At 60.1% G+C, this 12,542-nt stretch overlaps 1 protein-coding gene across 1 annotated transcript; it reads left to right on the top strand.

Annotated features, from left to right (window-relative positions):
- The first annotated feature begins 4,476 nt into the window (after positions 1–4,476).
- NKX2-2 (NK2 homeobox 2) lies at positions 4,477–6,552 on the top strand. Its single transcript, XM_022594201.3, has 2 exons — positions 4,477–4,762; positions 5,676–6,552. The coding sequence occupies exons 1-2, from the start codon at positions 4,504–4,506 to the stop codon at positions 6,236–6,238; spliced, it is 822 nt and encodes a 273-aa protein (XP_022449909.1). The 5' UTR covers positions 4,477–4,503; the 3' UTR covers positions 6,239–6,552.
- The last annotated feature ends 5,990 nt before the right edge of the window (positions 6,553–12,542 follow it).

The raw sequence follows: 12,542 nt of genomic DNA, 5'->3' as shown, positions 1-12,542 counted from the left end.
CTGCCATCAAACTTTCAGCACCGTCTTAACTTCTCCCCAAGTTCGCAGCAGAAGGCCCAAGGCTGCGCGCTCAGGAGCTCCCGCAACGCCGGCGGCAGAGCCCAGAGCCCAAACTCAAACACGATGGAACCCAGGACATTGTCCTCTCCTGGCTGCAAGATGGAACCCGGAAAGAAGCTAGTGAAGAATCCGGACCTGGGGAGCCGAGCACATCCAATCAGAGCTGAACTGGTGCCAGAGGACACGGATATGTTCAGAGCCGATAGGGTGGGGATAGCGGGGACACTAATAAGGACTCTGGAGGGGCCAGGGGTTGTGGGGCTTGGTACTCTCGACCAAGTGTGTGGGATCTCGCTGAGCAGGAGACCCCTGGCTCTAAAAGACCAGGCTGTGGTGCTCCCAGCGAGACCTCTTGGGGAGCCCTCCGGATGCAATCACCTGTTTAATTTGTGTGTAAAAGTTCATTTGGTGCCTGGCCCTGCTCCTCGGGTCGCATGAGGTCCGGGAGACCCTGGAGCGTGCTTTGGGCACCGGACCTGCCCCCAGCTGCCAGCTGGTCCCCCGCCGGCCTCCCGGCGTCCAGACCACTCCTGGGGGACTTGCATTTTATGATCTTCCTCTAACAAGCCGAGTTTCTCCCCTTCAATTACGGGCCTCCCGGCGGTCTCCCTGCGCCTTTTCAATTGCAAATGTCAGCGCTTTGGAAGCGGACGCGGGAACGGCACCGGCGACGGAGCGCTGGGCAAAATGGATTCGCGAGGTCCCAGGAGGGAGACACTGAGCACAGCGCATCGGGCTCCGCAGGGCGCTGAGCGTTGCTTCGGGAGGCCAGGCTGAGGCTCCCTCGGGTTCCCTCCCTGCTCCGCAGCCCCAAGGTCAGGGGCAGGAAAAACTAGCAGGGGTGAGGGTGGAGGAGGGAGCAGAGACCCAGAACACGGTCTGTGCGGGCGGGGGAGTGTGGCCCCGCAAGTGCTCCAGCAAGGAAGGGGGCCCTACGACCAGTGGTGTGGGAGAACTCAGGCCCGTCGAGGCCGAGGGGCCGGCGCTGTGCGGAGCCCCGCCTCAGTGAACTGGGCCGGGAGTCTCCTTCTCAGGGCGCGGTTGTCAGCGCTCCCGCTTCAATTTCCAGGAGGCTGGATCCCCCTGTAGGAAAACAGTTGTCTCCCAGGTGCTCTGCCCGAAGTGCAGGCTCTCAGGGGCCGGGGAGGGGACATGACCCACTGCAGCAGTGCTGATGCGATCCTGGGAGAAAGGCCACTATGGGGGAAGGGAGAAGTTGGGAGCGAAGTGGAACTAGGTGGTTCCAAGACGAGGAACTGCGCAGGCTCCGTGGAGGGGTCTGGGGGCACCCCTCCCAAAGATGGATACGCAAAAGAGTCACTTCTTGCCAAAGGGGACATTTCTCACCCAACCCAAGAATTGGCGTGGCCCAACCAGACTCCTTTCTGGCCCTTCCTAGAGCCTACCCTGGTCCCCAAGAAACACCCCTCGCTTGGGACAGAGGAATAAGAGGAGTGACCAGGATGATTTTTTTCTGCAAAGCTTGGGTTGAGGAACTTTTCCTCGCCAGTTATTTATTTAGCAGCTGAGTAACAATGGCTGGGGTAGGCCCGACAGCCCGTTTCCAAACTCTGGCCTCTGTGACGCCTGGAAACCCAACTTCCCTCCTCCGACTGGACGGGCAGAGAGCTCCTGAGTGAGAGGGGGGAGGGAGAGGCAAGGAGGATGGAGGCTGGGAAAGGCAGACTGGAAAGAGAAAGAGGGGAAAAAAGCACGAAAAGTAATGGGTTCAAGGAACACGATTCAAACCAGTTTCTAATTCTTGCGGGGGGGGGGGGAAGGGGGGAAGGAAAGGGGGAAGGAAAGGGGAAAGGGCGGAAGGAGAGGGAGAAAGGAGAAAAGGAAAAGTAGGAGAAAGAGAGGAATGGGGAGCGTCGACATGAAGGGGTTTCCTTAATATTGTGGACGGATTCAGAAATGAATGAAGAGATAGTCCATTGAAAAGGGTTGAATGCCATGACAACTAGGAACAACCTTAGATTTATTCCAAACAGTTAGGACACATTGAAAGAGAGCGTCAATCATGTATTATTTCTCCACTGAAATAAATGCAAAAACCGAGCCGGGACAAAGGCTTCCAACGGGAGCGGGACATTTGTCTACATTTCGCTCATTGTCCGCAGCTTAGCAATCGGTTTGTATTTGTGTTTGCCCGGGTCCGACCACCCAGGACGCGCCGACGAGGGGCTCCCTCTAACCTGGGCCATTGTCACCCGCGTCACATACTGGGGGCGAGGCAGCGAGGGCTGCAGAAAGCCGCCGAGCGGCTCGGGGAGAGGCGCCTTCGCCGGGCGCTGGTAACTCGGGGGCGGCCGGGGCGCGGCGGCCGCAGCTGCGAGCGGGGAGTACGGGCGCCGGCGCTGCGCTCGCCGGCGTGGAGGCGGCCCCGGCGGAGGGCTTGGGGGTGGGCAGACCCCGACCCCCGCCGCGGCCTTCTCCGTCCCTCCTCGCCCCCAGGCCAAGCACCGTCCTGACGCTCCTCTGGGGCGGATGAGCATCAGGTAGCAAACCTCCCTCGCGCAAAAAAAAAAAAAAAAAAACTGGAAGGAGGGGCGGGAAGTGTGGCCTGGATTTTTCCTCGCCGGCGCCGAGGAGGTGGTGCCGTCCCGGGAAAGTGCAGTTCCCAGGCCGGCCCGGGGCTGGGACCCGCACACAAACCTCACGCAAGCTGGGAGCCTGGAGCGTGTCCTCTGAACTCGTCCCTGGTGCGTCCGAAAGGACTCCCTGGGGAGAAGAAAACTCCGGAGAGAACTCAGCAGCATCTTCCGCCCTGCGACCCCCTTCCCCGCGGTTTTCGGGGTCCTCACCCCGGCTGGAGACAGCGCACCCGCCCCTCCCCCCGCCCCTCTACCCTTGCCCCCCCCACCCCGCTCTGCCACCGCTGGAGGCTGGAAAGGGAGACATAATAGGGGGCAGGAAGGGCGCGGGGCCGCCTGCCCTTCCCTCCACCCTGAGATCGCGGCCCGCGGGGCCGGAGGCGGTGGGGCTGAGCTGATCGCGGCCCGAGGGAGACTTCCCCACCCCCACCGCCCCACCCCGGGCGCCCGCAAAGCAGAAAGTGAACTGCGCGGTCCTGCTCTGCAGCACAGAGCTGGGGGGAGGGGGAGAGGGGAGGGAGGCGGGGAGAAGGAAATAAATGTCTTTAGCAAATAAAGGGTGTCGGGGCGGGGGAGGTGGTGTCGCTTGGTGGTGGCTCCGGCCGGCCCCGAGCCGATTCCTCTCCTGGGTTTCGGGCTCTTTCGGCGTTTAACTAGAATCAATTACTTGCCTTGTCATTTCTAGTACTCATCCTTAAGCCTCAACCAAAATATTGACCTAGGAGGCTTACAGAAGTTGGGCTCTTGCCATTTGAACCGGATCTTGTTTAGGGAACGGCCAGCGATGGGAAGGAGAGATTTCCGCGGCTCAGCCTGCGCCCCCTCCCCCTTTTCCAAAGGCGCCACAAATCGCCAATTTTCCGGCTTGCTGGGGGCAGGCGCGCGTGGGCGGGGAGGTAGGAACCGGTGAATGTTGAGGATTCTGTTTTTCTCTCCTCCTCCGGGTTTCTGTTTTGTTTTCTTTCCTCCTCCCCCGCTTTTTTTAAAAAGATGCAATTTGTTAAAACTGCCCTTTCAAGTGTGTGGACTCGCGAGCGACGCGGTGGTCCTTTGTATGTAAATACTGGGTAAGAAAGGCTCGCCCCGTCTTTGCAATTAATTGACACGTTACACCTCTCATCTTGCTCTAGAGGGCCGTTGGCTGGGAGCGCGGAGCTCCCCAAAACCCACAATTTCACATCTGCAAATACAGTCTTCATCCACTTGACTTCCAAGACCCGCCCACACGTGTCCAACCTTTGCGTTTTAATGTCTCCCTCCCCCTTTTTTTCCACCCTTCTCTCGCTCTCCCTCCCTCCCTCTCTCTCTCTCTCTCTCTCTCTCTCTCTCTCCCTCCCCCCCTTTCCTCCCCTCCCTCTATCTTTCCCTCCCTCTCTTTCTCCCCCTCTTCCCCCCCTCTCCCCAGGTTCGTGAGTGGAGCCCAGCCTTATATGGACTGATCGCTCGGGCAATGGCCCATTTTTTCCTCGCCACCAGCCGCCACCGCGCGCTGAGCGGCCGCCGGAGCCGGAGCTGACGCCGCCTTGGCACCCCTCCTGGAGTTACAAACTCGGGCCCGGCCCGCAGCGCTGGTGCGCAGGCCGCCCGGCTCCCCGCGTCCATTTCCGCGTGCTTGCAGAGAAGACACAGGCAACGCCTTGGGCTTTTTCTGTCTTTCTTTCTTTTTCTCCACTTTCCCAGAGTTTCTTTCTTTTTCTTAAACATAATAATCTCAATAATTAAAGCCCATCCCCCCTCCCCTCCCCCAACCCCTCTCCCCATACCCCCTCCCCCGCCCCTACTGAGAGCGCAAGGAATTGACCAAGTGAAGCTACAACTTTGCGGCATAAATTGCGGGGTCCCGGCCATGTCGCTGACCAACACAAAGACGGGGTTTTCGGTCAAGGACATCTTGGACCTACCGGACACCAACGATGAGGAGGGCTCGGTGGCCGAAGGGCCAGAGGAGGAGAGCGAGGGGCCGGAGCCCGCCAAGAGGGCTGGGCCGCTGGGGCAGGGCGCCCTGGACACGGTGCAGAGCCTGCCCCTAAAGAACCCCTTCTACGACAGCAGCGACAACCCGTACACGCGCTGGCTGGCCAGCACCGAGGGCCTCCAGTACTCCCGTAAGTAGCGAAACTTGGCGGCCGCGGCTGTGACCGCCTCTGCTACTGTGGCCGCAGCCTGGGCCGCACGCCGCGGGGAGAAAAGGGATGGAGCCTTGTAAGCCGGATCCCTCACCCTGCGCCCCCAGAAAGATGCCTAACGTTTGTTTGGGATGCCCTACCTCTTCCCTCTTCGTCAGACCCCCCCTACTCCGGGAAGGAGACTTGGTCTCAGATATTTTTTCCAAAGAGAGAAATTAGGAGGAAGAAGGGGAGGGGAATACCTCCCAAGGGCTGGTTACAGACGCCAACCAGAACTGACGGCTCCGGCCAGAGCCCCCCTCCCCCATTCCGACAGCCGGGAAGGACTGGCCTGGAGCAGTGGAGCGAGCCAGCCTGCCTCGGGATACGGGGAGAGGGTGGCCCGGGTATAAATAGCTCACCCTGCCCCCTGCACTTCATAGAGGACGCTTTGTGCGGTGCGGAGGGTGTCCAGAAAGTCGGAAAGCAGAAACGAAAGCCCCCAAAACCTGCCTTAAATGGCCGAGCCGATCAATGCCGGGATTGTGGGTTTTTTCTTTTAAAAATCTGCCCACGTCTCTCCGGAGAGGAAACTGCTTAAGGGGGCCGGAGCCCTTAACCCGCGATGATCTCCTCCGCGCGCCACTCCCCCCCCAAAAAAATACGCACCCACACTGGTCAAACCCCTAGAAAGTGGAGCACCGAGCCCCTACTCCTGCCGCTTCTTCTCTTTCCCCGGGGCGGACACCGACGATTTTGTCAGGCGTGGAGCAGGGCGGGGGTCAGGGCGAAGGCAGCGGGGCCTGGCTGCGGGGCGCACAGGCCCGAGGGCGCACGGAAGATCCGGGGCGCGCGGGGTCGGGCCCGGCCGCGCGCGGCCTCCAGGCTCCTGATGGGCTTCTCTTTCCCCCAGTGCATGGGCTGGCAGCCGGCGCGGCGCCCCAGGACTCGAGTTCCAAGTCTCCGGAGCCCTCGGCCGACGAGTCACCGGACAATGACAAGGAGACCCCCGGCGGCGGAGGGGACGCCGGCAAGAAGCGGAAGCGGCGGGTGCTCTTCTCCAAGGCGCAAACCTACGAGCTGGAGCGGCGCTTCCGGCAGCAGCGGTACCTGTCGGCGCCAGAGCGCGAACACCTGGCCAGCCTCATCCGCCTCACGCCCACGCAGGTCAAGATCTGGTTCCAGAACCACCGCTACAAGATGAAGCGCGCCCGGGCAGAGAAAGGTATGGAGGTGACGCCCCTGCCCTCGCCGCGCCGGGTGGCCGTGCCCGTTTTGGTCAGGGACGGCAAACCGTGCCACGCGCTCAAAGCCCAGGACCTGGCAGCTGCCACCTTCCAGGCGGGCATCCCCTTTTCGGCCTACAGCGCGCAGTCTCTGCAACACATGCAGTACAACGCCCAGTACAGCTCGGCCGGCACCCCCCAGTACCCGACAGCACACCCCCTGGTCCAGGCCCAGCAGTGGACTTGGTGAGCGTCGCCCCTCCGAGACTCTCGGCCCCAGGCCCAGGCCCCACCCCAGCGGCGGAGGCGAGGAGGACTCGGCCCTTACAGTGGTTATTATATTATTATAATTATTATTCTGGAGTCGAGTTGACTCTTGGCTCCGTTGGGGAGGCGCCAGGAGGTTGCTGCACCTCCTTGGAGAGGCAGATTCCACCCCCCAGCTCCGCCCCATCCCTCTCTCCGTTTGAACCTTTGGAGACGGCTGAACCGTAAGCCGAGTTTACAGAATGTTTGCGCAGCTTCGCTTCTCTGCCTCTCCCCGGGGACCGAATGGTCCCAGCGTTAACGTCCTCACCTGAGAAGGAGTAAAAGACCCCCCCCGCCCCGCTTTTGTGAATTTTGTAAAATATGTTTGTGTGAGTAGCGATATTGTCAGCCGTCTTCTTCTGAAGCAAGTGGAGAACACTTTAAAAATATAGAGGATTTTTTTCTCCATTTTTTTTAAAGTAAGAAAATGCTAAATATTTATGGCCATGTAAACGTTCTGACAACTGGTGGCATTTCGCTTTTCGTTGTAAATATCGGTGGTGATTGTTGCCAAAATGACCTTCAGGAAGGGCCTGTACGCCTCAGGGCCCAACTCCTTTCTTCGTGGTTTGCTTTGGTTTGCTTATATTTGGTTACCCCTGCTTTCTTCTCTTCTTTTTTTATTTTGTTCAGTGCAAACATTTCTCAAATATGAAAAAGGAAAAATGTGTAGGCGAGCGAGAAGCCCCCTGCCCCATCCTCCGGGTCCTGAGCCCCGGAACTTGGAGCTCAGCGGTTCCGTGCGGTTCCCCAAGAGCGCCGGGCGCTGAAAGCTTTCAATTTTTTTAAATAAGAATTTTAATAAAAATCCTGTGTTTAAAAAAACCAAGCCCGGCCCTCCCGTTTGTCTTACTTTGTCGCCCTGCGCCGGGCAAGGAGGTCTCGGGCAAGGAGCCGGGCCAGGCCGCTGGCCGCGCTCTACCCCGCGCATCCCTTGGGAGCCGGGGCACCCGGGGCGCTGGGGAGGCTTCGGAATAGGCCTCTCCCGGGCGGGCGGGCCAGGCCCGGCGCCTCGGACCCCGGGCGCGCGCGGGAGCGCTGGCCTCGGGCCTGCGAGCGGCTGACCCGCCGCCCGGGGTCGCTCGGCCTCTCCCAGCCTGTCTCTCGGCCTCACGCGCGGTCTACATTCGGGCGGCAGCGCCCTGGCGCAGGAGGAAGAGTGACTTTGGAAAACGCAAAGGCGAGAAGAGCAAGCCCCCCTCGCTCGCCCAAATCTACGAGTGGCTCCTTCAGCCTAAGGAGCTGTTGAAGCCACTACACTCGATGACTTTCATTTTGTTGCATTTGATTTACCTCGTGCTAAGGAGGGGAGGGGATGCTGAAGTTGAGACTGGTCGGCTTCTCTCCCCACCCCGATGCAAATCCGCGGCCGGGAGGCGGCCTAGACCTGGGCGCGGGGGCCGGGGGCGCGTTTCGGGGCGCTCCAAGCTTTGGCTACAAGGAGGGACGCGGGGACCCGGGCGCGGGAGACTACGGGGTGGGTGGAGGTGCTGCGGCCTCCCTGGGCTCCTCAGCCGGGGAGAGCCAGGAAGCGGGAGTCAGAGGCGATCCCTGATAACCAGCCTTCCTTCCATCCCCACTCTTTCCGAGTTTCCCGCCTCTGTCCCTGGACTGGATGCTGCGCCTCGTCCCCTCCTAGCATCTGGCTGTGCGCGGTCCCCTAGGCCAGCTCTCTGGCGTGAAGCTGGGCGAATTGCTCGCTAGAAAGTAGGGGTCTGGGTGTGGGGTGGTGCGTCGCGGCCTCCTGGGCTGCGGTAAGGGGAGCGAGAAGTGAGCAAACCGCCCTCGTTCGCCCGGGGGAGGGCGGACGGTCCTTCCCTGCTAGAGATCTGATCCCATCCCACCCGTGCCTCAGGGAGAGCTCCCTGGAGGACCGACTTGGGGGGAGGGGCGCCTGTCTCCTCTATCTTGCGGATTTCCGAAAATACCCGGGGCTCTGCAGCTCAGACCGCGCTCCGAGACGCCTCGGGATTGAAAGTCGGCCCCATTCGGAAACTGTATCTCTGGTTTTCTCTCGAGCTCCACCTTCATGGCTGGGGGCGGGGGCGAGGAGGCCGAGCAAAGGGAGAGGTCCCAGCTGACGTTCTCGCTACCTCTAGTTGATGATCAGATTTAATTCAATATCTAAAGCAAACATGATTATCCGTGTGACCAAATCTGCGCGTCAATAGCACTCAGCACCACACGCCCGGGGACGTGATTACACGTTATTCCCGCGTTGCGCAGCTGCCCCTGGATAATTGAGGGCGCTGGAGTCTTTCTAATATCCTCCTAAATGTCCTTTCATATCTCCAGGTTCGACTGGGTTTTTCCAGGTTTTCCTAAATGCGGGAAAGTCTACCTTTGTTCCCCACACCAGCTTGGAAACGTTTGGGGTTTTATTTCTTGCTCTTTGCAAAGGCCAGGAGAATTCTCCCCAAATCGTGTGTCTGCAATAGCCGAATGCCCAACTTGCCCTGATACCAATCACTCAACATTCCTCTTGTAACTGCCCTCTACCCCCATCCGTCAGCAGGGGAGGTGAGAGTTCCAGCCTCTTGGAGTGGGGTTGTCACGAGGCCTGAGGCACAGCCCCAAGACTTGGTTGATTTTGACTGCTGCAGGACCCAAAACTTCCGGGGGCCAAAAATGATCGTAGGAGCTTCCCCCGCGGCCTCCAGAGGGGAAGGAGGCAGCGTGGAAGGGCCAAATTCTCGCAGGCATCCACGTGTGCTCGTAGAGGGCGCGTTTGGGGTAGTGGTTAGGCCTACCAGCCTGCAGTCTGGATGTGCGCGCCGGCGGCTGGGAGCCGGGGAGGTGGGCCCGACGCCCGCCTCTCACTGTCCTCGGGTCCCCATGGAGTCAATAAAAGCGCCCGCGGAGCCTGTGTGGCCCTAACCCCAGCGCCCTGGGAGCGCACCCGGCGCGGGGTCCGCTTCGGCAGTCTATCTTCGCCCAATCTACAGCGGGCCGCACAAAACGGCACAATGGGAGAGCTGGGAGCCAGGGATGTTAGAGGCGTGCATATTAAAAAGGGACAGAGAAAGGATCGCAGGGGACAGCGAGAGGGGAAGAGGGAGAAGGGGCCCACCCTCCGCCCCCTCCGCCCCCCTCCGCCCCGCACCATTCAGCGCGCTTATCGCGGGCAGTGAATCCCGGAGTCAGGCAGAAGTCTCCTTGGGGTTTTGTTGGGCCTGTCACTGGGTCCCTTTGTCATCCGCGGGCTCCATGCTGGATTCCATATGGCCAGCTGGGCCGAGGGAGCGCGAGGAGGGAACCGCACAAAACCCAAATTGTGTCCGGCTTTCAAACCCTGTATTGTTGTCTGTGAAAGGAAGACGCATTAAAAATTCGTGCTATATCTATTGGGGAGGAGGCTGGAGGAGGGGAAAACAGCCACCCCTGTCTTTGATGGCTTCAGAGGGCGCTTGCCCCGCCTAGGCCCCGTGACACTCTGAGAGCTGGAGATCTCTCTTTCTCTTTCTGTCTCTGTCTCTGCTTCTGTCTCTTTACCAAATACTGGCTCTAAGCTGGGGCTCGGGTCTGCGAACGTCGGCGTTCAGGGTCGGGGCTCCTTGCGCGCACTTCGCTGCTCCTGCGCGCGCAGCTGGCGGCTAGGCCTCTCCTGTCTGTCTGGGAGCCCGGAGTAGAGGCCATCGGACCGTGCCGGGCCCAGGAGGACACCGAGGTGCCCAGGGCCTGGGGGAAGCTCAGAGGCCGCGGGCTTCGCGGCTCCAGGGTAGATGAAAATCCAGGTCCCTTGTTCCCGCACCGGACGCGTCTTGACGCCCGGGCGCGCGAAGCCAGCCCTCCCCGCACTGCAGGAGCGGCTCAGGGACGCCGCGAGACCGCTCAGTCCGATGCCCAGCTCGATTTCCGCCGCAGTGGGTTCTGAGGCCGCTTCCATCCAGCCGGACCCCTCGGTTACCAACACCCTGTCATTCGAAATATGCGCGGGATCCCTCTGGCGCCTCGGTGCCACGACGGGAAACCGGCTCAGAAACTTCTTTCACCACCAGCACCCCTGTGTTGGAGGAGAGAAGGACTTCCTCTTTAATTCTCAATGTCTCCTGCATCGTTTCGTTTGCAAAACAGGGAGACAGAGCGGAACTTCCAAGGAATCTGCCCGGTTTTGTCTCACCTAAGCAAAGTTAGGGGGGCGGCCAGAGATCCTCTGGGTCATCCTCTCTTCCAAGAGCCGGGTCAGAAGCTCCCATAAGCATCCCTCAAACAAACAAACAAAAACTACGTGTTAGACAAAAAGAGTTCTTGTTGAGGCTGGGCACCGTGGACATAGAAATAGAACCCGTCAAGGGCCAGGTGGAAATTCCAGCTCATCCAAAACTTGGGCACCCCCTTTTTTCTATTTTTTACAACTGCTGTCATGTTCAGTAGAATCAGCTAACTTGATAAGGGTAGGAGCCCCCCATCTCCACGCTCCCCACCCCAGCCAAGGAAATAGCGTCTTTTCCTTACCTATTGACTGTTGGGCTTAGTTGAGACCTGGTGTGGATTTCTCCAGCCTTTTCAAGAGCCTGGTCATTGAAAAGCTAATCCAATATTTACCGAGCATAAGGACAGTTCTCAGACGTATTTATTAAGGCCCAACAGTAAGTGATTACTTGGCCTGAAGACAAAGGCTACGGGAGGGGGTGTCGGGGCCACGAGATCCAGACCGGGTGGGGTCTCCCGGCCCAGAACTCAGAAACCAGGCGCCAGCTTGTGAGATGCCGAGGTTCCCCTCCCATTCTTAGGTGGCGTGTGGATTAGATATTGTATTGGCCGGTATTTCAGGAAATATGTACTTGTGGCTTCCTGAGAGGCCAGGTGCAATGACACTCTAAACTGTGTCGATATATCATCTTTTATCCAGGATCTGCAAATAAACCCCTGATCCCCCAGCGCATTATAGCCGCCGCTATCTCTCCAAGGAAGCGATCTGAGTTTTATTGCCTTCACCAACGCCCCAATTCCTTCTCCCTGTCTCTCTCTCTCTCTCTCTCTCTCTCTCTCTCTCACACACACACACACACACACACACACACACACACACACACACACTTTCCTCTCCCATCCATCCTGTCTGGTTTTTAAAGACTTTTTTTTTCTTCCTCCCGGGGCATCATTATTAATGAAGAGGCGAATAGGCCTCGGCGCCGCCACCCGAGCAAATCGAGAAATGCAGGCTCGCGGGCCGCCCGCCCGCGCAGGGAACCCGCAGACACTCGCGTGGCCCGCGCGCTGTCGCCGCCAGGAGGCGCCCCAGCCCCGCGCCCCAGCTCCGCGGCGCGCCCAGTCTCAGCCCCCTGGGAGAGCGCAGGGAGGCAGCTGCGCTCGCTAGGTACCCGACCGCATTTCCACCGACGCGCGGCCCGGCCCGGTGAGGAGTCGACGGCTCCGAACCAGGATTAGTGTGTGCAAGTCAGACGGCGGCAGGCACGGCAGGTGCACGGGTGGCTTGGAAAGCGCGCGTCGATTGGGCCACCTACATTAGCGGACACTCATTTCCTCTATTGTAATTTCCCCTCCTGCCTTCACTCTCCAAGTACGTGCCACCTCCCTCCCGTCCCCGCCCCAGCTTTATCACATTTGGGCACAAACAACAGCAAACTGGTCCTGCTGTCCAGGCGCGCGCTGGCCACTGGGAGGGCTCCGCGACTGGCCCCAAGATGCGGTGTCCGCCACCCTGACCGGTCCTTGCGCACGTGTCGGCCCCTGTGGACAGTTCTGTAAGGGCGGGTGAGTGGGGGCCCAGGTGGTTCAGGGAATAAGAGAATGATGCCGAAGAGGGATTCCGATTTGGGTGTGTGGGGGGGGTGGCTTACTAGGAAGGAGAGACCCTCACCTGTCGCCCACCACCGAGTCGGGGCTCCAGCTACTGCCGCTGGCCCTCGGTCCCCATCAGGTGCAGGTGCGGCCGACCGCAACGGGAGGCTCTCTGTGAATGGTGAGCCCCCCACCCCGCGCAACTCCCGGGCCGCGGGCGAGCTGTGCAGTGGCGCCATCCGGCCACCAGGGGGAGCCGCCGCGCCGATGCCGGGCTTTGGGGTCCGAGCGAGGGAGGCAGGAAGACGGCCCACCCCAATTCAGAGCTTCCTGCGCCGAGGCCTCGGCGGGGGCGCAGGTGTATCCGAGGGAGGAAAGGACGCCGTACTATGGATGCCTCGACCTCCACCCGCACCCTGGTGCCTTTCTGAAGGCTGGGTCTGGGGCAGCGGACTAGGGGCCGAACGGGTTAAATTCGTCAATGTCCGACCGTCGAAAAT

This window comes from Delphinapterus leucas, chromosome 15, assembly GCF_059928025.1.
Source record: "Delphinapterus leucas isolate spDelLeu-1000000601 "Yukka" chromosome 15, BTC_Dleu_Yukka2, whole genome shotgun sequence".
In the NCBI taxonomy this organism is placed as follows: domain Eukaryota; kingdom Metazoa; phylum Chordata; class Mammalia; order Artiodactyla; family Monodontidae; genus Delphinapterus; species Delphinapterus leucas.
Note: the sequence above shows the minus strand (reverse complement) of the source record. Positions and strands in the feature narration are given on the sequence as shown.